General features: G+C 46.8%; 9 protein-coding genes across 9 annotated transcripts; 6 read left to right on the plus strand and 3 right to left on the minus strand.

Moving 5' to 3' along the window:
- Positions 1–331: 331 nt before the first annotated feature.
- On the plus strand, positions 332–910 carry BDV27DRAFT_151696 (uncharacterized protein; the record flags this gene model as incomplete). The annotated part of the gene is made up of 1 exon (XM_032071398.1): positions 332–910. One exon carries the CDS (start codon positions 332–334, stop codon positions 908–910), a length of 579 nt encoding a protein of 192 aa, XP_031933923.1.
- Positions 911–1,408: 498 nt separating this feature from the next.
- BDV27DRAFT_140082 (uncharacterized protein) lies at positions 1,409–2,285 on the minus strand (the record flags this gene model as incomplete). The annotated part of the gene is made up of 3 exons (XM_032069586.1): positions 1,409–1,538; positions 1,597–1,674; positions 1,732–2,285. The coding sequence occupies 3 exons, from the start codon at positions 2,283–2,285 to the stop codon at positions 1,409–1,411; spliced, it is 762 nt and encodes a 253-aa protein (XP_031933924.1).
- Positions 2,286–3,199: 914 nt separating this feature from the next.
- On the plus strand, positions 3,200–4,176 carry BDV27DRAFT_151698 (Zn(II)2Cys6 transcription factor domain-containing protein; the record flags this gene model as incomplete). The annotated part of the gene is made up of 4 exons (XM_032071399.1): positions 3,200–3,285; positions 3,344–3,415; positions 3,471–3,899; positions 3,951–4,176. 4 exons carry the CDS (start codon positions 3,200–3,202, stop codon positions 4,174–4,176), a joined length of 813 nt encoding a protein of 270 aa, XP_031933925.1.
- A 356-nt stretch (positions 4,177–4,532) lies between these two features.
- Positions 4,533–5,313, plus strand: BDV27DRAFT_595 (uncharacterized protein). Its single transcript, XM_032077037.1, has one exon. It carries the CDS (start codon positions 4,585–4,587, stop codon positions 5,233–5,235), a length of 651 nt encoding a protein of 216 aa, XP_031933926.1. The 5' UTR covers positions 4,533–4,584; the 3' UTR covers positions 5,236–5,313.
- Positions 5,314–5,642: 329 nt separating this feature from the next.
- BDV27DRAFT_151700 (serine hydrolase domain-containing protein) lies at positions 5,643–7,560 on the plus strand (the record flags this gene model as incomplete). The annotated part of the gene is made up of 4 exons (XM_032071400.1): positions 5,643–6,216; positions 6,277–6,378; positions 6,436–6,700; positions 6,756–7,560. 4 exons carry the CDS (start codon positions 5,643–5,645, stop codon positions 7,558–7,560), a joined length of 1,746 nt encoding a protein of 581 aa, XP_031933927.1.
- Positions 7,561–8,014: 454 nt separating this feature from the next.
- On the minus strand, positions 8,015–11,116 carry BDV27DRAFT_140085 (DUF3433 domain-containing protein; the record flags this gene model as incomplete). Its single annotated transcript, XM_032069587.1, has 2 exons — positions 8,015–10,779; positions 10,825–11,116. 2 exons carry the CDS (start codon positions 11,114–11,116, stop codon positions 8,015–8,017), a joined length of 3,057 nt encoding a protein of 1,018 aa, XP_031933928.1.
- Positions 11,117–13,258: 2,142 nt separating this feature from the next.
- On the minus strand, positions 13,259–14,350 carry BDV27DRAFT_165000 (isopenicillin N synthase family dioxygenase; the record flags this gene model as incomplete). Its single annotated transcript, XM_032073804.1, has 3 exons — positions 13,259–13,924; positions 13,979–14,143; positions 14,195–14,350. 3 exons carry the CDS (start codon positions 14,348–14,350, stop codon positions 13,259–13,261), a joined length of 987 nt encoding a protein of 328 aa, XP_031933929.1.
- Positions 14,351–18,269: 3,919 nt separating this feature from the next.
- On the plus strand, positions 18,270–19,330 carry BDV27DRAFT_624 (uncharacterized protein). Its single transcript, XM_032077130.1, has 3 exons — positions 18,270–18,447; positions 18,503–18,664; positions 18,719–19,330. The coding sequence occupies exons 1-3, from the start codon at positions 18,289–18,291 to the stop codon at positions 19,235–19,237; spliced, it is 840 nt and encodes a 279-aa protein (XP_031933930.1). The 5' UTR covers positions 18,270–18,288; the 3' UTR covers positions 19,238–19,330.
- Positions 19,331–20,277: 947 nt separating this feature from the next.
- Positions 20,278–21,460, plus strand: BDV27DRAFT_165001 (uncharacterized protein; the record flags this gene model as incomplete). Its single annotated transcript, XM_032073805.1, has 4 exons — positions 20,278–20,367; positions 20,454–20,738; positions 20,815–21,141; positions 21,194–21,460. 4 exons carry the CDS (start codon positions 20,278–20,280, stop codon positions 21,458–21,460), a joined length of 969 nt encoding a protein of 322 aa, XP_031933931.1.
- Between the last annotated feature and the right edge of the window lie 174 nt (positions 21,461–21,634).

Below are 21,634 nucleotides of genomic sequence, written 5' to 3' on the forward strand. Positions count from 1 at the left end.
ACTATGGGAGCGAGTGATCGCTCGTTCATCATAAAGCCTTAATATTCTTCCCCGACAGACTAGCTGTCCATTTATTAGCGTCTATAATCCCGTTTACTTCGTCTACTGTATGTAGAAGAATACTACTATATACTAGTACTGACACCAATCTTAGAGCCGTGTAGATGGTTGACGGTGAATGTGAAGTATATGGACGCGAGAACGTTCGCGTGCTGTATTTCCTTTTTGGGACGCGTTGTCGCCAAGTCACCAAGTGGGCCTTTACCAACACAGTTAACACGTGCTAACTGTGCTACGAAGATACTGTGAAGCTAAGCCAATCTTATTCAAAATGGCATCTAACAGTCTTCCTGCCAGTGCAATAGTGCAGGATCGACTTCCTGATCTCTTAATAGGCATAGGTCACACTACAAATAATGCACTCCACTCTATAACATTTACTGGGACATTAAGACCCTGGGCCAATTTCCCGCGAGATGTGGAGGCGATATATTTGAATTTCGTGTGGAACCGGCGGGTCGTCGACCACCGGCAGAGGTCAGGGAGGGTGGCAGAGTGGAATATACAATTTGAGCAGACCGCGGTCGGCAACGAAACCGGTGTGCAAGGCCACTGGGGCCAACATGTCAACCAGGTTATGTCTTCGGTGTTCCTATCGCAGAATATAGACCTTGAAATGGGCGACTTCCGAGCCACAACTAGCAGGTATAAGAAGGTCCCGGATATGGCGGGAGCAAGTCGGGCTACAGGGGCCCTACGACTGGTTGGAGAGCTGAAGACTCCCTGGGTTGATAATCATTGTCTGTCAGACGCCATGCATGATGAGAGTGACTTCAGACATATCCTAGGTGGGTCGGGCTTGGTGCTACCGATGATAACTGGTCTGGACAACTTTAACATAAGGCTATAGGACAAATAGCGGAGTATATGCAGGACAACAACGTCATCTATGAATTAATGTCCAGTTACAACGAAACAATATTTCTAAGGCAAGTAGCCGACGCTGCCATAGGTTGGAAGCTCCAGTATAGTCCAGTAGTTCAACACAGCGTACAGCCAAGGTGTTATTGTCAGTCTTCATCAGTGCGTCTTTTACATTGGGCATCTGGCCGAAATTGCCCATAGGGCCAACAACAGCTCCACAAACTGGGTGGCAAACTTGTAAAAGGTGGCGATTTTGCCTTCTAGAAGGTCATGAAACGAGGAATGGTGAAGATGTATCGTTATTTTAACCGGACGAAGACATCGCTGTACTGGAACAACCTTACTGCAACCAGTAAATTTGTTCATGCTAAAATGTAATAGTAGCACTAGAAAAGGGTCCAGGATTACTACTGGGTGCTCACCGGGTCACGGCTGCAAATAAAGAAGGGCATCACTGGTATAAAACATAACCTCCACACAAGGCTCACATGGCCATGTATCTCATCGTGGCCCTTCGCCTGTTTACATGGTCTTCATCCAAAGACCAGTGTTTCCACAGATACGAGTCCCATTCCCACGGGCCGGTTGTGAGCTCAAAAGGCCCCTGAAAATGCCTGCAGATAGTAATTTTAGAACAGTGTAAAGACAATCCAATGTATATCGTAGACTAACAGTTTTCCTGACTCACTGTCCCAGAAAAGCCTTGTCCGAGCATCCCAACTCGGGCGGACATCATACTGGGCAAACGAACTATTCAAAAGATGGGTGTTAGTCACTAGAAGATAATAACTCGATGAAGCGACTTGCCTGTATGCAGTTTTCAAGGCTGCACGGATTTTATCTTTCTGGGGGTTTGGAAGGGTGTAAAAAAGCCCTTCGCCGATAGCTCCTGACAGCAGCCGAACTCCCGGAACTTTGGTGAACGCTAAATAAAACAAATAGCCCCCTGGAACCCAGCCATCCCGACCTTGGGATTCTACCTTGGAGCCGATAAGTATAGGGGTATGCTCAGAGCCGATATCCTTCAGCCTTTGGTAGCATGCACAGTCATTAAGTGCAGAATTGGGGATGTCAGATGAGGCTTGCTGCGCTCGAAGGTCTGGTGATGTAAACTCCGTCCCTGTAAAAGGGATTTGCATATAGACTACCATGTAGGCTTGGTGGCCCGGATTGCCAGCCTCTTCGCAATGAAAGATTGCCCTACAACACGGAACGCGTAACCCATATCGTAACTGATTCTCCTCCATCTCATAAGCGTACTCGTCGACTTTGGAGGTAATGCGCCACTGGGAAGGCAAAGGATCAACGAAGGCGACAGGATTGGGCATAAGGCCAGGATAAATAAAACTTGGAGACGCCATCTTTGCAGCTTGGTGACTGGAGTGACCAATGAAAAGGATGATGGAGAGGGAGGCAAATGCGTTTGTGGTGCTGAATAGTGCTAGGTTAGGTGACAGTAGACCCGGTGAATTGCGGAGGATGATTCCAATTTATCTCGCAATTACGTAGTAAAACTACTCTACTACTTCACTTACAAGCGGGGTGCCATCTCAATTGGTCGGAATATCCAGGCTTCTTACTTCTGTCAGGTTTACTACGATTTAAAGAACCGGCACAAAAGGGTATAACCAGTGTCCGACTTGCAATATGATATACGTATTGATGTAATCAACCCACGTTTAATCGCCCCAGTGAATCCATTGACTTTGTTTACACTTACGATACTTTTTCAATTTATATGTATAGTTTGAGATATATCTCTGGAGAAACCAGTGAAGTCAGCAAAAATGACAGATATTTCAATTACATTGTTTTGACTATGAACACATAGAAGCAACGAGTTCTGAAGAAATAGTTAAAAGAAACGACAAAATGGCAGAGTATAAGAGATTGTCGAAAAGACGATTTGTAGTGTAATGGTTGTTCTCGGTATGTAGAGCGGAAAGCCCACAGGTCTCAATTTAAACACCGCGCCTAACCGTGTGTTTTCTGTTGTCAGCCAGAGTTGCTTTGTATTCTAAGTAAACCATTGAGAAATGTGGGGAATCGTAGGTAAGCGCTAATTCACTAGTAGCTGCTGGGCTGCCCTGCTGCACAGCCTCACTTCCAGCTCCTCCTGTCTTGATCATCATGCAAGAAACTCCGCCAAGAACCCCGCCTACGTTGTGATTTCTGGACTATATTGTGAACAGAAAAATACCATTTCGTCAAAAAAGACCGCATAGGGAAAGCTTTGACCGTTGACCGCAGATTTTATACGGTAACCCAGAACACTATGCCGCTTTCCAGCACCTGTCAAAATTGTGCCAAGTCCAAGGTTCGGTGTGTACGAAGTAGTGAAGAGTCGGATATCTGCTCTCGGTAATGGTGCTGGTGCGCTACTCTAGCTTTTATACGATAGCTAATTGAAACTGTATAGGTGTGCGCGCTTAAACAAACAATGTGTATATCGTGAGACCGGTCGGCGCTTCAAGGGGTTCAAAAAAGATCGGTAGGAAGTCCTCGTAAAAGGATGAAGATATCACATAGCTCACTTGACAGTGCAGGCAGATTGAAGCTCTGGAGTCAAGGATCAATGAACTCATGACCCACTCTAAATTAACTCCAGCAAACCAAACAACCCGTGGAAATGCTACACACAGCCTGAACGGAGAAGAAACAGACGAAACCAGGTTGGACGTCATTGCGCAAGGTCTAGTCAATATGGAAACTGCGCAGTCGTTGATAGATCTCTATAAATCGGACATGAGGTTACATTTTCCATTCGTCGTTATCTCGTCGCAGGTCACGGCTTCAGATCTCCGGCAACAGAAGCCATTTCTCTTTCTGGCCGTACTTGCATCCGCGGCATATTCCAACATGCCACTTCAGAGATTGCTAGGCAAGGAAATAAGAAAGGTCATTGCTTCTCGCATGGTCCTGCACGGAGAGGTTTCGTTTGAGCTTCTACAAGGAATGCTGGTCTTTCTCGCTTGGTAGTTGACCCTGGAACAACCCGTTAAACCCTCTCTGACATTTCTCGACAGGTCCCATTACCATTCACGACCCCATCGCTACACGCAGTTCCTACAGTTGGCTATAGGCCTTATGATCGAGCTACGGCTGGATCGGCCACCACAGACGAAGACATGGAAGACGGCGCTCAGATTCAACACGGAATATGCACTGGACGATGAAAAATATGTTCGACCATCCTGGGGCCTAGACGAGCAGAGAGCAGTTGTTGGGTGCTATTACCTGTCATCCACGTAAGCTTCCTATTGCCCCCAAAGCACGTACCGCAGTTTCTGAGAAAGATGAGCTAGGATTGCCATTCTTTTACATAAGCCGTCTTGTTTCCCAAATATAGCTTCCTATCTCGAACAATGCTGCCAGTCCCTATACAATGAAGGTGAAGCCTCTCATGACAAATATATCTTGCACGTATTTCAGTTGCAGGTTATCGCGGAAAAAATAAACAACCTGTCTTGGAATCATGGTATAGAGCTGGGAAGCACATGTTCTGCGGCGCAGCTATATGTCAGCAACATTAAATCTGACTTGGATAGACTACGCAGTCAGCTTCCTCTTGGCTTTTATGAAACTCGTGAGTACCCTCTTCAACCCTGAAGTAACGTATCTGATAGGCTGAGAACTGCTTTCTTCAACCATTCAGCGGTTATGGCCATGCAGCTTTATAGCACAGAGTTATGTTTGTACCAACTGAGCCTTTCTCAGAAAAGCGCAATGTCCTCTCGATCAGCATATTCTATAGTCTCCGAGACTTGGTGGGACGAGATCTTCTGTTCTGGCCTTACCGCGGCGGAGAACATTCTAAACATGTACATGGGGCTGCCGCCAGGGGGCGAACAGGCGTTCAACAACACTCAGTGGGTACAAATGGCGTTCTGCATACTGGTTGCTTCCCGGCAAGTCGTCGCAGCTTCACGCATGGGAAAGGCGACACTACTTCCACAGATTCACACGTGGCCGGAAACTCTAGAGAAACTGCGGCAGCGCCTGGAAGCATTATCTACAACGCAGGTGGATCTGGATGGCGATCGGGATGTCTTTAATGAATTTGAGAAACGCGTTTGTCGCATCCAGGGCTGGTTCGATCGCAACTTCGATAACTCAGAATCAGCCTTTCCCCCACGGAGCCTTACCGAAAGACAAGATGTAGGTCTAGATGCTGCAACTGGACTGCCGTATGGCGCTTCGATTGTTTCCTTGGACATGTCAGGGCGTCCGTCACCGATTGGGGATGACTTTCAGTTGGCTGGGGATTTCTTCCTCCCTTCAAGTCTTGAAATGATGACTGATTGGATATAATACGTTGTCCCGCATTAATCAGCCTACAGAGATTTGGCCAGTGCCTGGCTGTATATGTACCAACCTGCTACTAACTTTACTTGGATCGTCATTTTTTGAGCTTTTTTTGTAGCTTTTTCTTTAGCGTTTTCTTTATATATTCAGTTTGAAATTATTTTCTGTCCATCTTCCCCAATACTAATTTTTAATGGTAGTTTGTGGGTAAGGCCTCCTTTGTACGCGAGGCTGTGTTGGCGTTTGTATCAAGGCTTGGTCGCATCTCCGATCCGATCATCCCAATGCTGGGGCCGGAATAGCTTCAGATTTGTACATCTCCGACCCGAGCAATTGGAAATAAATATGCAACCCAAGTCACCCAAAGATGACACTGTCTAGTCGAAGCATCAGAAGCAGTATCCTATGTCACAATGTCTAAATCATACTTTACCATCGTTTTCACCGTTATTTGTCTTTTTCATTCTGTATCTTCATTTACTCCTTGTCCGCTCTTAGGACCAGCATTCCCAGCACTCACCCTCGACAAAAACTCCTCAATACTGACATCTGCCCTGGCCGACCTTACCAAGAAATTTGATGAGCAAAATAGCCAGGGGTCCGGTTCCCACGGAGATGTCTCTCCCAATACCACCTCGTTCAGTATGTCGCTTTTCTCCACCAACCAGGGAACTGCGAGTGACAGTCCATTCTTCTTCGACTATCATTACACTGCCCCTTCAGTGAAGAGCTCAACCAGTCAATCTCAACATGCGAGTCGGGACAGCATTTATCGCATCGGTGGACTTACGCAGATCTTCACCGTCTGGACTAGTCTCATTGAGGAAGGCGACACCATCTGGAACGATCCTGTGACGAAGTATCTCCCTGAGCTAGCTTCAGCTACAAAGGGTGCGCACGCGAAACAGGATCCCCTTCGGTATGTGGATTGGGATGGCATTACTGTGGGCCAAATAGCCAGTCATATGGCGGGTCTTCCTAGGAGCTGTGAGTAATTTCAAAAGAACAACATTACATCTGGTACCGAGCTAACCATCCTGCTTATAGACTGTACGGATGATATAGGTAAAGAGGGCTCCAGTATCGATGATGAATTACCACCGTCCAATGATAGCAGTACTTGCACATCCACTAATCGCTCTCAAGCTGGTATGACACTAACCTTCTCAATACTACATATGCAATCCTAATATATCTACTCTCCAGGATCGCTTGCCCTCTTAGCTCAACAACCTCCAGTTACCCCTCCAGGAGTAACCCCGGTCTACTCCAACGTTGGATTCCAAATCCTAAGCTATATCATAGAGAGGATCACAGGCCAGCCATTCAACGACGTCCTCGAGAGCCGCATTCTCCAGCCACTCTCCCTCGGTAAAACAAGTCTACACACCCCTTCACGTAATTCGTCCAGAATCATCCCAACAGACCCCAAAAGCAGCGGGTGGTTCACCCAATATGGGGGAGAAGCGCCGTAGGTTCTCTACTGCAAACTCCATCCTAAAAAATGAGGCTAATCAAAGATACAGAGCCCTCTCGATGTATTCGACAATCACCGACCTCTCTACTGCCGGAAAGGCAATTCTCAACTCAACCCTCCTACCCCAAACCCAGACAAATCGCTGGCTCAAACCAGTCACCCACACATCCAATCCAGCCAACTCCCTCGGCTACCCATGGATCATCTACAGCAGCGGTGACTATCCCAACATGTCAATGGTAGACATCTATACCTATTACAGCAGCATCGGCCAGTACAGCTCCTACATCGGTCTCGTGCCAGACTACAACGTTGGCTTCACCGTTCTCGCAGCCGATAGCGTCTCAGCACCAGACTTAAACGCGCACGCTGATATCATCGGTGATATTATCTTGCCTGCGTTGATGAAGATGGCGGTTAAACAAGCGGGCGCTCGGTTCGGTGGCCAGTATACCGCTACTGCTGGGCTTAATTCCTCGATCACTGTGTCTGTTGATGAGTTGCCTGGGATGTATGTCGAGAGATTCATCAGTAATGGGACAGATTTCCAGGAAACCTTGGCTTCGTTAATTGGGCTTGAAGATCCGGACGCGTTAAGTATCCGGTTGTATCCGACTGGACTGGTCTCGGAGACAGCATCAGGTGGTTCCAGGATGGCATTCAGGGCCATTTTGCAGAATAAAAATGAGCTTGCTGATGCTGGGACACAGACTTGTGTTTCGTGGATGGATGTGGATAAGCTGAAATATCAGGGTCGTGCGCTGGACTCGTTTGTTTTTGAGGTGGATGGCGATGGAAATGCTATTGGGATTGAGGTGCCGGCTTTGGAGCTGCAGTTGAAGAAGGGTAAGTAGGTCGATGCGAACATATCTGTATCTGTTTGACTTTGGCTTTTATGTGGTGCTAGTCATAGTTGTAGAGATGTGCCCTATATGGGCAATAGGAGGACCAAATTGTACATTGTTATTGATTCTACTAATGATTCGAGTTATTCAAGGACTAAGAGTTGTTATCGGGGCGGGATTAGATACCGGGAAGCCCGATAAATCCTATTCCGGACAGATCGATCTGCCTGGTTCAGTTGTTGGGAGGGCTGTATAGCGAATGAGTTAGATATATGCCAGCAAAGCATGGGTGGAGGGGAGCAACCATAACACCAATAAATCACTGGCTGTTGTCTTTGCAAGGCCATGCGGCAACGCCCTCGGAAGGCCCTAATGTAGGCCAACAGGTCAGTATAGCCAGACATATGCACGCGACTGGTGAATTTGATCTAATTGACTGCGTCCTGGCCAGCCGGACGCGCCATCAGCCGTCACACTGTGTTTCCGCTGGCTTCCCAATATCAATTCCATATCTCTTTCTATCCCACCATCCAAGTCCGAATATAAGTCCGTTCAATATTCCCCGTCTTGTCATCTCCTTATCGTCGTACCACTCTGATCCTGGTGGGAAAACGTCGGATTTCAATATGTCCGAACCAGCTAGTAGTGTCATAGCGCCAGCGATAGAGCAAGGATTGATAGGGAGTATTTTCCTCGTTCGAGTGCCGAAAACCGCAATAAGAGAGCATATTGTCATAGCGGCAAGGCACCCTTCCAAGATGCGTGTGGAAATCTCACTTTGCACAAGACGCACTCGTGTAGGGTCTGAGATGGTTCCGTTATACGGTATCGAGGCGGAGGGGGCAGTTCGAGCATCAAAATTGAGATATTGAGCCGTAAGAACGCGGTAGAGATGCTGCGTAGCATTAATGACTGACGGCATGGCATCTGGATTCACGATGTCGGATGTATTCAAGGCTCCCTGAATGCTCATCATAATGGAGAAAAAGCTGTCAAAGGCCTTGTTGCCAGCGCTGTTGGTGATATTGGGCATGGTAGAGGTCATGACCGGCACGGCGAAGCCTGGAAAGGGCTTCATAGTTGATTCGTCCACACTCATTGACTGGATCTGCAGCCCTGGGTATGCAAAGGTCGTGTTGGCTTGAACCTGGTTCGCATATGGTTTGCAGGTGAATCCGTGGACGCCACTGGTGGAATTGTTCGGGGTCAGGGTGCCGTACAGTACTGCTATGTTGGGACAGTCGCCGAAGAAGGCTATATAGTCGTTGAACTGCCCAAACACTGTCTCTGTGGAGTTTGGGCTGTCGCTTTCGACTGTCATCCTTGTACCAGAATATGCTTGGCAGCCGGGGCCAAAGTTCATATGTAACTCCCACTTAGATGAGTCTCCGGCGGGAAACTCTTTCAATGAGATTTTTTCCTGCGGGAAGGCGGTGCAGTTCGCATTTACGCGGAGCGCTGGAATTGTCAGATCGAGTAGAGCAGTGTCATCGGCGGATTTGTTTGATGGTTGGTAAGGGATATCCCCGTCAAGGTCAGTCAGGGACCCCTCCCGCAGAATTGGAGTGATGAGCTCGTCATACGTCCAGGCTGGATAGGACATGTTTCTTGCCACAATCAACGACCCAATAAGCGATGATCCTGACGTATCACCGTAGGCAGGTCCTCCGTGTTGGTTGAAAGAATCACTAGCCATTATAGACACTGAGCGAGGAACAGGCGCATACTCGGTCGAGTATAAACCACTGACAGCGATGGTTAAGATAGGGGCGATTATGACCGATAGGGCAGATGCAGCGAGGACAAACTGCTTCTTGAACAGGGCACAGCAAAATGAATACAGTGTGATCTTGGATAGGTGGTTCTCCATGATGCTGCTAGCTGTAGCTGCGCCGCGTTTTAGTTCAACATAGGGCTGGAGAATCATCGAAGAGAAGTGAATGCCATTCGTGAAGATCCGCACTAGCAACATGATCAATGCAGGTATATACACCCAAACGTATTGGATGTAGCCTTCAGACGTGATGGTTCCAAGCCCGTCTTGGCGGTGGGATTCTTGATATGCAGCCTCCAGTCCCGCGATTATCAAGATAGGAAGGAGTATTGAGACAATCTGCCACCACCTGGAGATGGAATGCCACCAAGAGATGGTAACATCGGTATCGGGTGGTTGAGAGTCATTCTCTCCCTGGTATATTGCCTCGATGCGGAATATCTTCTCGCCGTCCTGGTCTGTAGCCTTGCCAACGTATCGACCACCAGTCAACCTCGCTTTCATATTTTTCTTATTCAGTGTGCCCTCGAGCCGATCCATCAGATGGGAACTCCTGGATAGTATGGCTGCGAGACCGGACAAAGGGCCAGGATCACATGGCGTTGAACGCACTGGTCTGCAGGCCAGCATGACTGCAGCTATCAGAATCAGAGCAGCCAGAATCGCTTCCATCGCTCGCACAGACAGTTCTCGGACCATAAGTCTTGGCTTGGTGGCGGAATATGTTCCTGTGAACGGAGTATCGGAAGGGGTCATGAAGTGTTGTCGTGCAATCTGTGCAACTATCGACTGGTATGTTCCTGTTGAAATATTCTGGAAAGACGACGGTTCAAAGAGACTCTCCGCGTCAAACGGAGAAGACATGTTTGCTAGCCCGTAAAGAGTTCCAAGATGGGAAATGCTGGTATTTCCTGTTGAGAAACCACTAACTGGCTTCTCCGCCCCCACCAAACTGGAGTTTAACGACGCGATGATCTCGGACGATCCTATGCCTGGAATTGCATTGCTGCGGGATGTTTCATTGGTGAGAGGAAGGAGACGCGCAACACTCTGGTTACTAGCAAACAATGAAACCAATCCTTTGGATATTGTGTATGTGGGCTTGCAAAAGACTGGGTACATGTCTGATATGGCATATTTCGGCCCAGCTGTCCACAACCTTGCGCTCACAAATATTATCCGTGAGCCGGTTTGGCCATTACCTGTGCAGTTCTGGAAAAATACATCGGCGGCGGTACTATTGTGACTGGGTATAGCAAATAAAGACGCCTGAAAAGGATTTGTAGAGCATGACGGCGAGCTGAGAGTGAGATCCGAGCTTGGGTGGATGAAATCAGGCCCACTGGTGCCGTTCCCCGTGATATTGTATGTGGTCCAATTGACGAGTTTCCCTTGTTCGCATTCGAGGTGTGCAGAGAACAAATCCACCATGCCTGTGATGACTGTGTTTGTGCCTGTATCCTTTGTCAACAATGGCCTCCAAGTGTAGAGAGGCTTACCTAGATCTGTGTCGGACGCGTTGAAAGGCGAAAAGGCATATTTATCTGTTGTCCCAGTTGGATAGGAAAGATTGAACCGTGCAGCCCCGGCAACGCTCAAGGCCGGAACGCCATCCACCATTTTGCTTTCATATCCACCACTGTGGAATTGTGCCGAGGCCTTCAACGTCGTTGGAATATCCTGAAGTCGTACACTGTCCAACATGAACAAACCTGTGGAGAAGACGGTAAGCAGTGTGATAAGCAGAGACCCCAACACCGAGAGCCCAACAGCCCAGTGCTTCTTCTTCATCGAGCGAAACATGGAAATGACATTCCACGGTGTGATATAATCGAGCAGCAAGCTCTGCGATGCCGGTCGCAGTCTCTCATTCATAGAATGCCATGGCGCAAGCTGCTTGGAGCGATACTCGACCTGTCCCCAGAAACCAGCAACAATGAGGAAGACTTTCCCATCAGTTTGAGATTCTTTATTTATGATGAGATTCTCCTACCCGCAGTTGGTGCATATGTCCAGAGGTAATGATATTTCTGGTCACTGGTGCTCAGGCCTTGGTGTTTGTTCGAATATTGGTACAGCACTTCGATGACGGCGAGGAAAATTGCGAAAAGGATTGCGAACGCGATCAGAACGAGCGGGTGGAGAATGATGGGTGTCCACATTTGAAATCGGTCTTTTACGCTCCGAGACTTTTCATTTTTATCGCCGATCGGTCGATCCATGGTTGAAAGGATCGGCTTTCTGTTGATTTTGCTCAGCGCCCGCCTCGGATGCGAAGAGAATAAATAGACGACAACAGACCGGGATGAATGAAAATGTCAATGGTTTTTTGGGGGGGGGGGGGGGGCAGAAGACACAGCCCAAATTTAAGAAAACGACTGCGGCAGGGGTTGAGGCTGAATGAAGAGGGGCTTTTATATAAAGGATTCAGGGTCTGGGATGTGATTGGTGCCTGTCACAGCCTTGTAGAATGATCGGCAAGATTAATATCCAGGCCTTGTCCTTACCGAGAGAGCAGGTGTAAGGGCTCCTTCGGCGTACGCGGAAGATCTATGGTGTTCAAAATACTAGGGGCACATGTGTAGTAGATATTGGAACAGAATGAATTACTCAAATTTATGGATTCCTTTACGCCATCAGAATATATATGGTATTTTACATAGAGTTGGTGTGTTGACCGGGTTCCCGCCAAAACCGCCCCCAAACCCATGCCGACCCGAGAACAAACTCACAGACTTTCAATGCCTAATCGCTTAACGTTTAACCAAAATGACCGACCGTCTTCCCTTCCTCCTTTATCTCTAAAGGCTGATCGCAAATGTTATTGCCGGCGAAATTGGAATAAAAATCAAACTGAAACAATATCTTGTCAAAGAACTAGATAAGGAGAACGCAGCTGCACCTGGAGACCTGAAACTCAGTCCTGAGAATGTCGAAAGGTTTAGGGCGATCGTTCTCTATGAATTCGATGAAGAACCCTTGAAGAACCCTTGAAGAACACCTCCCCCCCCCCAACCCCCCGACGCACAGCGCAAGGTCTATAAGGACATGGCAGATGCAGCAAAGGAAGATCTGCGAGACGTTTCAGAGGACACTATCCCTAAGATTTTAATGAAAGGACATGATATGCCAATGCACTGCCTAAAGGAGATGGGCTCAACGTGGACATATCAACTATATATGCTGACTCGGTGCAAGGAGGATGTTACAGCGTAGGCTTAGGAATTACAGGTGGAAATGGAGGCTGTAAATAGCTATAATAGCGGTCATTTTCAGCGTCAATTTCATAGGTCCTCATTTTCTAGTTGTAAGATCAGGCTTGCTAGCGAGAGAGGTATAGCGTCACAAAGTACTCAGTCTGTCTTACCTCTCCACAAATCCCGCAGCATATGCCACCACCTGCACCTTCAAGCACAATTATAATCTATGCTGTTACTACCAAGGTGCACACACTGATGAATCACCCAGAGAGATAGATGTAAATGCACCGGACAGAAACCCCACATTACAATCCTAGGGGATTTTTGCCCTACGCTCAGATAAGAATTACAATATGTATCCAAGATAATATTGTTTCTACTAGCCAGCCATCGCACAACATCTTACTCTTTTGGGGGATAAGTGGGCTACTATAGTTGGTGAATCTACTTAGTTTACGAGGGATATATTCCCATCCCTCCCATCCCCAGTCCAAAACTTCTTCCGAGTTATCAAAACAAGAGATATTCTCCGACGATTGATAAGAGACAATACCACGTTCATCATATGAACTATAATTCTTCTACCGTTATCCGAAGATACTTGCCGACTCAGAGGTTGGGATCTACCGCTCTACGTCTACACGAATCAACATGGACCTATGCATCAACGACATACTTGACGTATAAGAAGAAAATTCATAAATTAGTCATTCCGTACGCCTAAATACAATTCTCATTTAAACAGTCTGGAGATGCGATGGTTCTGGAAATCCCATGCGTTGATATCCTCATACCGGCAAGGCGTTGAAGGTGTGATGAACTCCTTGAACGGGAACAGCGATGCCGAGCGGTTCGGTTTCGCAAAGTATGCGATCGAGTACCGTTCAGGAATTACTGATTCCGAACCAACCTTAACAGAAGGCGGGTAGGTGACGCGGTGGCACGCAGCACGGAAAGTGTCGTTTGTCAGTCGCTGCATCGAGTCGCCAATGTTCAGAATGATCTCTGTCTTGTCTGCTGACTCGATGCCGCGGAAGACACCTGGATTTTGCTGATCCTCGACCTGAAGGCCGCCAACAGAGTCCTGGAATAGCATGGTAATGCTGCCAAAGTCGGTGTGCTCGGCAATACGTGTCGCGGTGCCGTCAGCCAATTCTGTTGCGGGAACCTCTGGGTAGTGAAGGATGCGGAACTCGTTCTCGGCTTTGTTGTGCAATGCTACCATTTGCTTTTCGTCGACACCGAGAGCCTTGGCAAGAGCAGCAAGAATCTCGACCTCGAGCTTGAAACAGATTTCGTAGAAATCTTCCATAAACTTGCGGAAGCCCGGGAGCTTCTCCTCTGGTACCCAGATGTTGTCTACCAATTCATCACGGGGCGAGCCGAAGTCGACTGTTTCCTGTCTCATCCTTAATATATTACTCAGTGTGAATAATGTTGAGAAAGACTGTACCTTGATGTCACGAACGAAACGCCCCTGCGGAAGTCCTTTCTCGTAACCACTGATACTCGAGATGGACTCCTGTCCAACGTAGCAATATCCGCGGTTGGGGTTTGCCTCGGGAGGGTGCTTGGCGAGCATTTTGTCTTCATGGGGAAGGGCGAAAAACTTGCGAGTCTGGGGAATGTCAGCTTCAACCTCCAGACTTAAAAGCGACGCTTAACTCACCCAGTCAAATAATTCATGAACGAGTTCGTCCGGAAGACCGTGGTTCTTCAACTTGACTCCGCCCCGAGTCTTAAGGCCATGGAGCAGCTCAGCAGAGATTTGCTCCCTTTGCTCGGGAGTTCCCTTCAGCATGGACAGATCAAGAGCTTCAGACATTTTGACTGTGAATCGAAAGCGGACTTCGTCTTTGCGGATGTTTTCGAGTGGTTTGGTATTTTGATAGCGATCTGGAGAGGGCCTGGAGGCTGATTTATAGATTCATGCGACAAGGAGAACATTGTATCTTAACGCGGGGATTATTGCTTCAGGAAGGTGATATCTAATGGCCTGGGATTTTGATATCATCACTTTCCCTTCCCAATGATGCCTCAAACCACCTTGTCATTTCCCGAATAGTCGGAGTGGGTCCGAGATCACCTTCCTCAATCACATATGGACCAATAGGAGCCCACAGCATGGTGGACCTCGGTCGCAGATAAGGCAAGTGTATCGGGTTGACTTGCCAATCGTTTGTTCCTGAGAGTGAGCCCTGGGCAACTCCAACTCCCATGACCAACCGAATCTCATCCACGAATCTCCACGCATGTCCCACGAGGATGGCAACGAGCTGCTAGATCAGATGCTTTCTATCCCAAATTTGTGTCTTTGAATAGCCCCCTTCACCAAAGGAAGCCCAGACCCACTTGAGAGCCTTAGCCAGTTAACTAAGTCTTGTGTCACAATTCTGTGCTATGCAGACAACCTCCACGTACGACATATGAGTCAAGATCCAGAAGGCCGATGTAGGTCGTGTCGTAAGAACGCGAGCAAGATTATGTGTTACCTCACGGCTCATAGCGATATCCCAGTCCCTAAGGTTTATTACTATCTGTAGCTGTAATGCACCCTTCCATCCACCACATTTTCTTGTTCTGGCGTATCATATTACTTCATTTGGCAACGAGATTCGAATCCCACTGCTGCTCATGATCGAAACTTTCGGCCGGCCATTGTCGAAAGCTTGAAAATCAGGTGATTCATCTCAACCTGGCCTGAACACTCCTGCATAAACGTAAACCCAGCTTAGTGTTGCTTGGCCGAGTGTTTGTAGTTCATAGAATAGCTCTATATTGCTCGTGCTGTTTTCATTTGCCAAGGGTAAGGAATATACATTTAGCAGAAATCTTATCAAGGCCAAGACGTTCCTTGGGTTCTGCAGTAACCAGTTTCGTAGCAGGTGGATCTATAGACTGTCGGACATTCTTTCCTGCAGGGTAACCTTGAATGTACATGTCATGAACCAATGATAAATCGCCTTTAATGAGGCCGGATATGCAACATTCCTGGTAAATGTAAGATATCTAGTTAATCATACCCATGAAAAATGATATCAGAGTCGCCCGAGGACATCCATACAACTTCACTCTGCAATATATTAGCCAGGCATGGTAATGCTTTAGTCTATACTTATCTCGTAGATTATATAAACAAGCATTGTACCCGTTTCATAGGGCAGAGTGTCTGTCAGAGCCTTGACATAGATGACAAGCTGCTGATCACCGTGGTACTTCGAGTAGAATCGGAGAATATTACCATACTGTAAGATTATCTCTTATATATCTGGTTGAACATATACCCTCTCGTACCATTGGCCTAAGATATATCTTGTATTTTCATTATAACAAAGAAGCATTCCAGTACAATAAAAGTCCAGATAGCAGACTTAAGTTATTTAGTATCTCTTAGAACAGCTTGTGACATACAACAAGTGGATAATAACGATTTGAGAGTGAATCAGCCTGATAACAGTAAACATATACCGAACCTAAGCTATCTAAGCAGTCAAGCTGAAGATGTATAGGGCAGCCGTGTTGTTTACCGTACCACAATACAGAGAGCTACGCGCGAGACATTGAAGAGGAATACTAGATTCCCAGACTGACACATCCATAATCCGTACAGAATACAGTTGGACCATACAAGACCTCCTTCCTTTGTAGAGATATATACTGCATCAATCGCTGAGAGTGGATGGCGAAATCAAAATATCGCGACCGATCGTAAAACAACCTTGGAGAGAGCCAACACAGCTGGACACAAGGCACTGAAGATACCGACAAAGGGTCATACCCGAATATTGGCTTATCAAGAGAAATGACAAGAGAAATGTTCCACATCTAAGCTAATCATCAGCCCCACGCACTGTGTGTGTTTGTAGTTGAGGCTTTCCATACATCCCAATTGACGTCCACTTGGAGCGACATTCCCCGCTGACATGGAACAAAACGGAGAAGCTCGCTATTATTCGAGCCTGAGCATTCGGGCCCAGTCAAAGTAATTTTAGTTTCCGACAAAAACTCTACATTCTGGAGTCTGCAAGCTCCAAAACTGAAAACAAACGCAGCACTCAAAGCAGATACATAAATATAGCTAGATACACTGCTACTATATCCGCAAAAGTGTAAGACCTTGACAAATACCACAAATATATATCCCCTGGGTAATACATACGTAAAATACTACGAATTTCCTATATGAGGAGATGGTCGCAAAGCCCGCGGGAGGTGAAGAATAACATCACATACTCTTTGCGGCATTAAGTACAAGTAGACACAGAACAGGACTAGAAGTAAGCAAGTCCCAGATAATCGAGGTTAATTCGGCTGGAAGCTTTCTGCATCTTCTTAGAATTTTACAGAGGGTGTCATTATCCCTATTATCCTGAGAAGTTTAAGATAATATAGCAACCACTTTCAAAGAAAGAACATAACTTCTATATATTTCTCGGGGCAGCTCAGTAAAAGAAGAGGAGTCATTGCAGGAACAAGGTCGGAAAAGATGCGAGAAGTTGGTAGATCCACCACTGCTGCTCCGCAGGGACTGTGTGTGTACAGCGGGAGCATACCTAGTCCTCCTTTGCGGATGCTTGTGGGTGTGAATATGTAGACCTTCAACGTAACTTGTCTGGTCATGTTCTTGGAAGCTTATGGATCGACTGAAAATTGGAAGCTGAGATGGACTCAGATTTGGACTCAATAGCACTTTGCAGATCAGCACCCAGTGTTGAACACCTTCAAACTCGACATACCTAAAGGAAAGGTGGTATTCTTATCAATCTTCTGTCCACGGAGTGAGCAATAAGGAAGCCTCACATAACGAAGAGAATTATGCACCGAAGGAGCCATGTCAGTTGTGGGTTGTAGAGCTGTGAAGAAATTAAGCTTCTCAAGGGTGAGAACTAGCGGCCTCATCAGATCGGTGATAGTAAGATGTATTTAACTTCCCGGGAGTGGTCTTGGAATTTTATGGGACAATGTGGTATCAACATTCATAGGTAATATTAATTCTCAAATCCCTATTTGCTGCTCATGCACCTGTCTTCCTCCGTGAACAAATGTATTTCTTGTGTATCGCGATAGTCTCGCCACACTAAAGGTATAGTATAGGTAATCCACGCGATGTGCTCTCTGCAGTGTGACCCAAATTGCAGGTTTACGAGTAGTACTAGCGAGATGGGATCCAAGCGCCCGATTTCTGTCCCGCTTAGGGTAGAATTCGTGAAGTAACGGAAAATTTCCAAGGGTATTGTATCTTGTACGCTTGACCATTGGACTATTGGAACAAATTGCTTGTACCCATGCCAGTGCAGCTGGGGAATTGTCACGGGTTGAATGAATTCTGACAAGCTTACCAATTAAAAGCACAATGGTATGCCAATCCGTGCGGGACCCGGCTCCATCTCCTATAACCAATAACAGTGCTGGACACTGTAGGAGTACCAATCACACCGTAGATATAGAATACGAAGTTAGAATTCAACCCAGCCTCGGAGGTGGTAGGCACTCTATCATCTATGCTGCACCGAGCACTTCGCCCCGATGAAAAGCTAGGCAGAAAATGGTGTGCAGTGCCCTGACTGCAGCCAGGTTTGTCTTTGCTTCAACGTAAGTCATCATCTATGGAGACATTACGTCTATAGGCTCTTTAGGTTAGTGAACTTGGAACGGCAATGATACCTGATGAGTCATCCGGCTATGCCTGTCGGTGTATTTAGACACCATAATCACCAGGAGCGGACGATCCAACTGAAAACCCCCTCGTCCTCTAAATTAACCATGGAACGAGGTTCCCACGCACTGCCCCCTGCCGTCGACTTTGCTCGGCTTTGCCAGGGCGATGAACCTGGTCTTAAGGCGATAATACAAAAATACGGTGCATTCAAAATAAAGAATCATGGGATATCCTTGTCCGCGAAGGATCGCTGCTTCGCTTTTGTATTGCTCACTCTGGTAGCCTTTTTCTGCAATTAGTGCTAACCGTAACTATTAGAGTAGAGATTTCTTCGGTCAATCCTGTGTCTCTAAAAGGATGGATCCCGCATTTTCCAAGTTCGAAGGTGAAAAGGTCAAGGAAACGCGCATCCCCAAAGAAAGCCTCTATGTTAGCAAGAATAAATTATACGATTATCCAGCCGTGCAAGGCCTATCCAAGGTACTAGTATCAGTAGGTTTCATGCTTATAGATCATTAACTGAATTCTGAGCAGGAACTAGAGAGAATCACGCCTGAATTATTACAGGCAATATCACGAACTCTGACTTTGCGTCCCTCGCTCGAATCATTCCATTCTGGTGCAAGCGATCGGCTAGCTCTCCACCACTATCCAGAAGTGCCAGACGCTTTAGAGAGGAACCCTGCACATCGGGATTGGGGCCTTTTGACGCTTCTTATGCACGAGGATACGGGCAGAAGCAATGGTTTGGAAATTGCTGAGTTCCCTTATCCCCGCCAAGGGGGCCGACCGGCCAACAGCGCAAAGTTCATCTCCGTCAACCCGGGGAGAGATGAGATTACCGTACTTCTGGGTAACATGCTACCAAGACTAGCCAGACTCCATCAATGGAAAGACGTTCCTTCTTGTGTACACCGAGTTTCCGGTTCCGGAGATCGGTACAGCATCGCATATTTTGTCCATGCCGACGATGACTTGCTATTGGGCGGAGACGGCACCACCGCTCGAGAGCATAGGGAAAATTGGGAATCACGGTCCAAGGTACAGGACTAGAGTTTGACGACTGCTGGAGATTTTCTTTATATTAACGCCTTTGACCTTGTCGTATATTAGCCGGATTCACTGTAATTGTGCCAAGAACTGCCACTATGTATCTTGTGGCTAATTGATACACGTCTACAAGACTCGTCAACCGCACCTCCTTTCACTTTGAGTTATGTAGTAATATGTCACCTTAGTATGCTCGGCTTCGACTACTGTCTTACCAAAGTCAGGGGATGCGGGATGCTCAATGAATGGATTCGAAAGTTCCGAGATGCCTTGCTCTGTCGGACTGACGGAGTTCCTTCGGAGGAAAATGTACGCACGTGGTTCCCCAACGTTACCCTAAAAACCAAGAGGATAGCGCGCTCAGGCCATTAAGCTCTTGCATGGGTCGTTTGGGCTCAGTAATTGCGATCGTACCGCAGACAGTTACTGTTTAGGGCAGATATAACGTGGCAGCTATTTCATTGAATTCGATGCGCGCAGTGACGCCTAGTGGTCTCTATTCTTGATTGGTGCAAGTGTAGTTTCAGCGTCCCTTGTCTCAGAAATCATGGGCCTACCGAGCTTAAATACATATTGGTCGGTGCAAGATCGAAGTTCATGTATATAGTAGTAGTTGTCGATATGCTTCAAGGGTATATATCGCGAGTTTTGTTCATACTGAGATCTGACGGAACCACAAATTCTTGTCTGCTACCTTATTTCCAAGGTCGGAATATCAGCATATCTCACTAAGTTGTTCAATAAAAATGGTCACTCTGGAGCCATGAATTGTGGACATAAAGTTATGCAGTGGACCTTGTGCACAGGCCGGCTAAACGTTTAAAAATCTCTTACCACCTTTAAATCCAATCTGGAATGCTTGTCAGGCCCCCCAGTTGTTAATCCGCTATTTATGAATGTTGATTATTAATGATTGATAAGCTTGATTTACCTTGGTCATAACATCATAGCTACTTTTAAAAGCGCGTGGGGTTAACATCTACCTGTACACGGATTTATAGGTCATAACTCGTTACCCGTCGTATATCTTGCTGTCGGCGAAAATGCCTACGAAACAAAAGGTTCTACTCCTTGGGGCTACTGGCGCAACCGGGAGTTCCATATTAGATGGGCTACTAGAAACCCATCAATTCGTATGTTACTTCTCTCACAGCAAATCCAGTCTCGTGAAATTAGATACATCCATTTCTGCTGCTTAACTTGCTCATTGCATACTTAGGATGTCGAGGTTCTAGTACGGCCAGGTTCTGTCGAGAAGCCATCTGTTCAGCAAATAAAGGATCGTGGTGTTCCACTGCGTGTGGCTGATCTCAATGCATCGGAAGAAGAGCTTGTTTCTATCTTGCAGGGTATTGAGATTCTGATAAGTGCTATTGGACCTCACGATCTCCTGCAGCAAAAGACTTTGGTGAGAGCTGCAAAGTCTGCAGGAATCAAACGGTTCACCCCCTGTGCATTCATCACAATTGCCCCACCACAGGGTACAATGTTGCTTCGCGATGAGGTACGTGCCTCTGTACAAATAACAGAGAGAGAATAAACCCTTAACGGACTTCTAATATCAATGCAACAATCACTAGAAAGAGATCATATACAATGAGATCAAAAGACTAGAGCTGCCCTTCACAGTCGTCGATGTTGGGTACTGGCATCAGATTTCCTTTCCCTGCCTGCCATCGGGGCGAGTCGATTACGCAGCTTTGGTGCCCAACACCACTATCCACGGCGATGGCAATGCCCCCAACATACTCACAGATATCCGTGATATCGGCCGCTTTGTTTCACGAATTATCGCTGACGATCGAACCTTGAACAAGTATGTTTATACTTGGGGTGATATTCTGACTGAAAACGAGATCCTTAATGTCGCTGAGGAATTATCAGGAGAAAAAGTCGAGAGACAATATGTATGTATGGCCCTGTATCTCACAGAACATATACTCACCACATACTTTACAGGAGAGTGTTCAAGAAATGGAGAAACGACTCGAAGATGCCCAGTCCTCCCTTTCTCTTGATCCGACAGATCCCGGCAAGCGCACGTTGGTGTATATTACACAGTACGTATATAGCAAGTATGTCCGCCAGGATAACCAGCCTCGCTATGCGAAATACCTTGGCTACCTTGACGCAAGGGAGCTGTATCCCGACTTTAAGCCAATCTCTTTCCGCGAATTCTTTACCGAGGTTCTCGATGGAAAAGGCAAAAGACCCTATGGACATTAAAGTATACACCAACGTATTTCGGTTGACAGTATCACTGCGTATGTTCTTGGATGTTATATTATGACTATGATGAATACTGTGAACTCTATCCAGATATAGTGGAATACTATATCATTAACTGTGCGGGCAATGTGCTCAGTATTTACATCTTGTAGTTGGTCCACAACCGTAGAC

This window comes from Aspergillus caelatus (genome assembly GCF_009193585.1).
Source record: "Aspergillus caelatus strain CBS 763.97 unplaced genomic scaffold BDV27scaffold_1, whole genome shotgun sequence".
Taxonomy (NCBI): Eukaryota; Fungi; Ascomycota; class Eurotiomycetes; order Eurotiales; family Aspergillaceae; genus Aspergillus; species Aspergillus caelatus.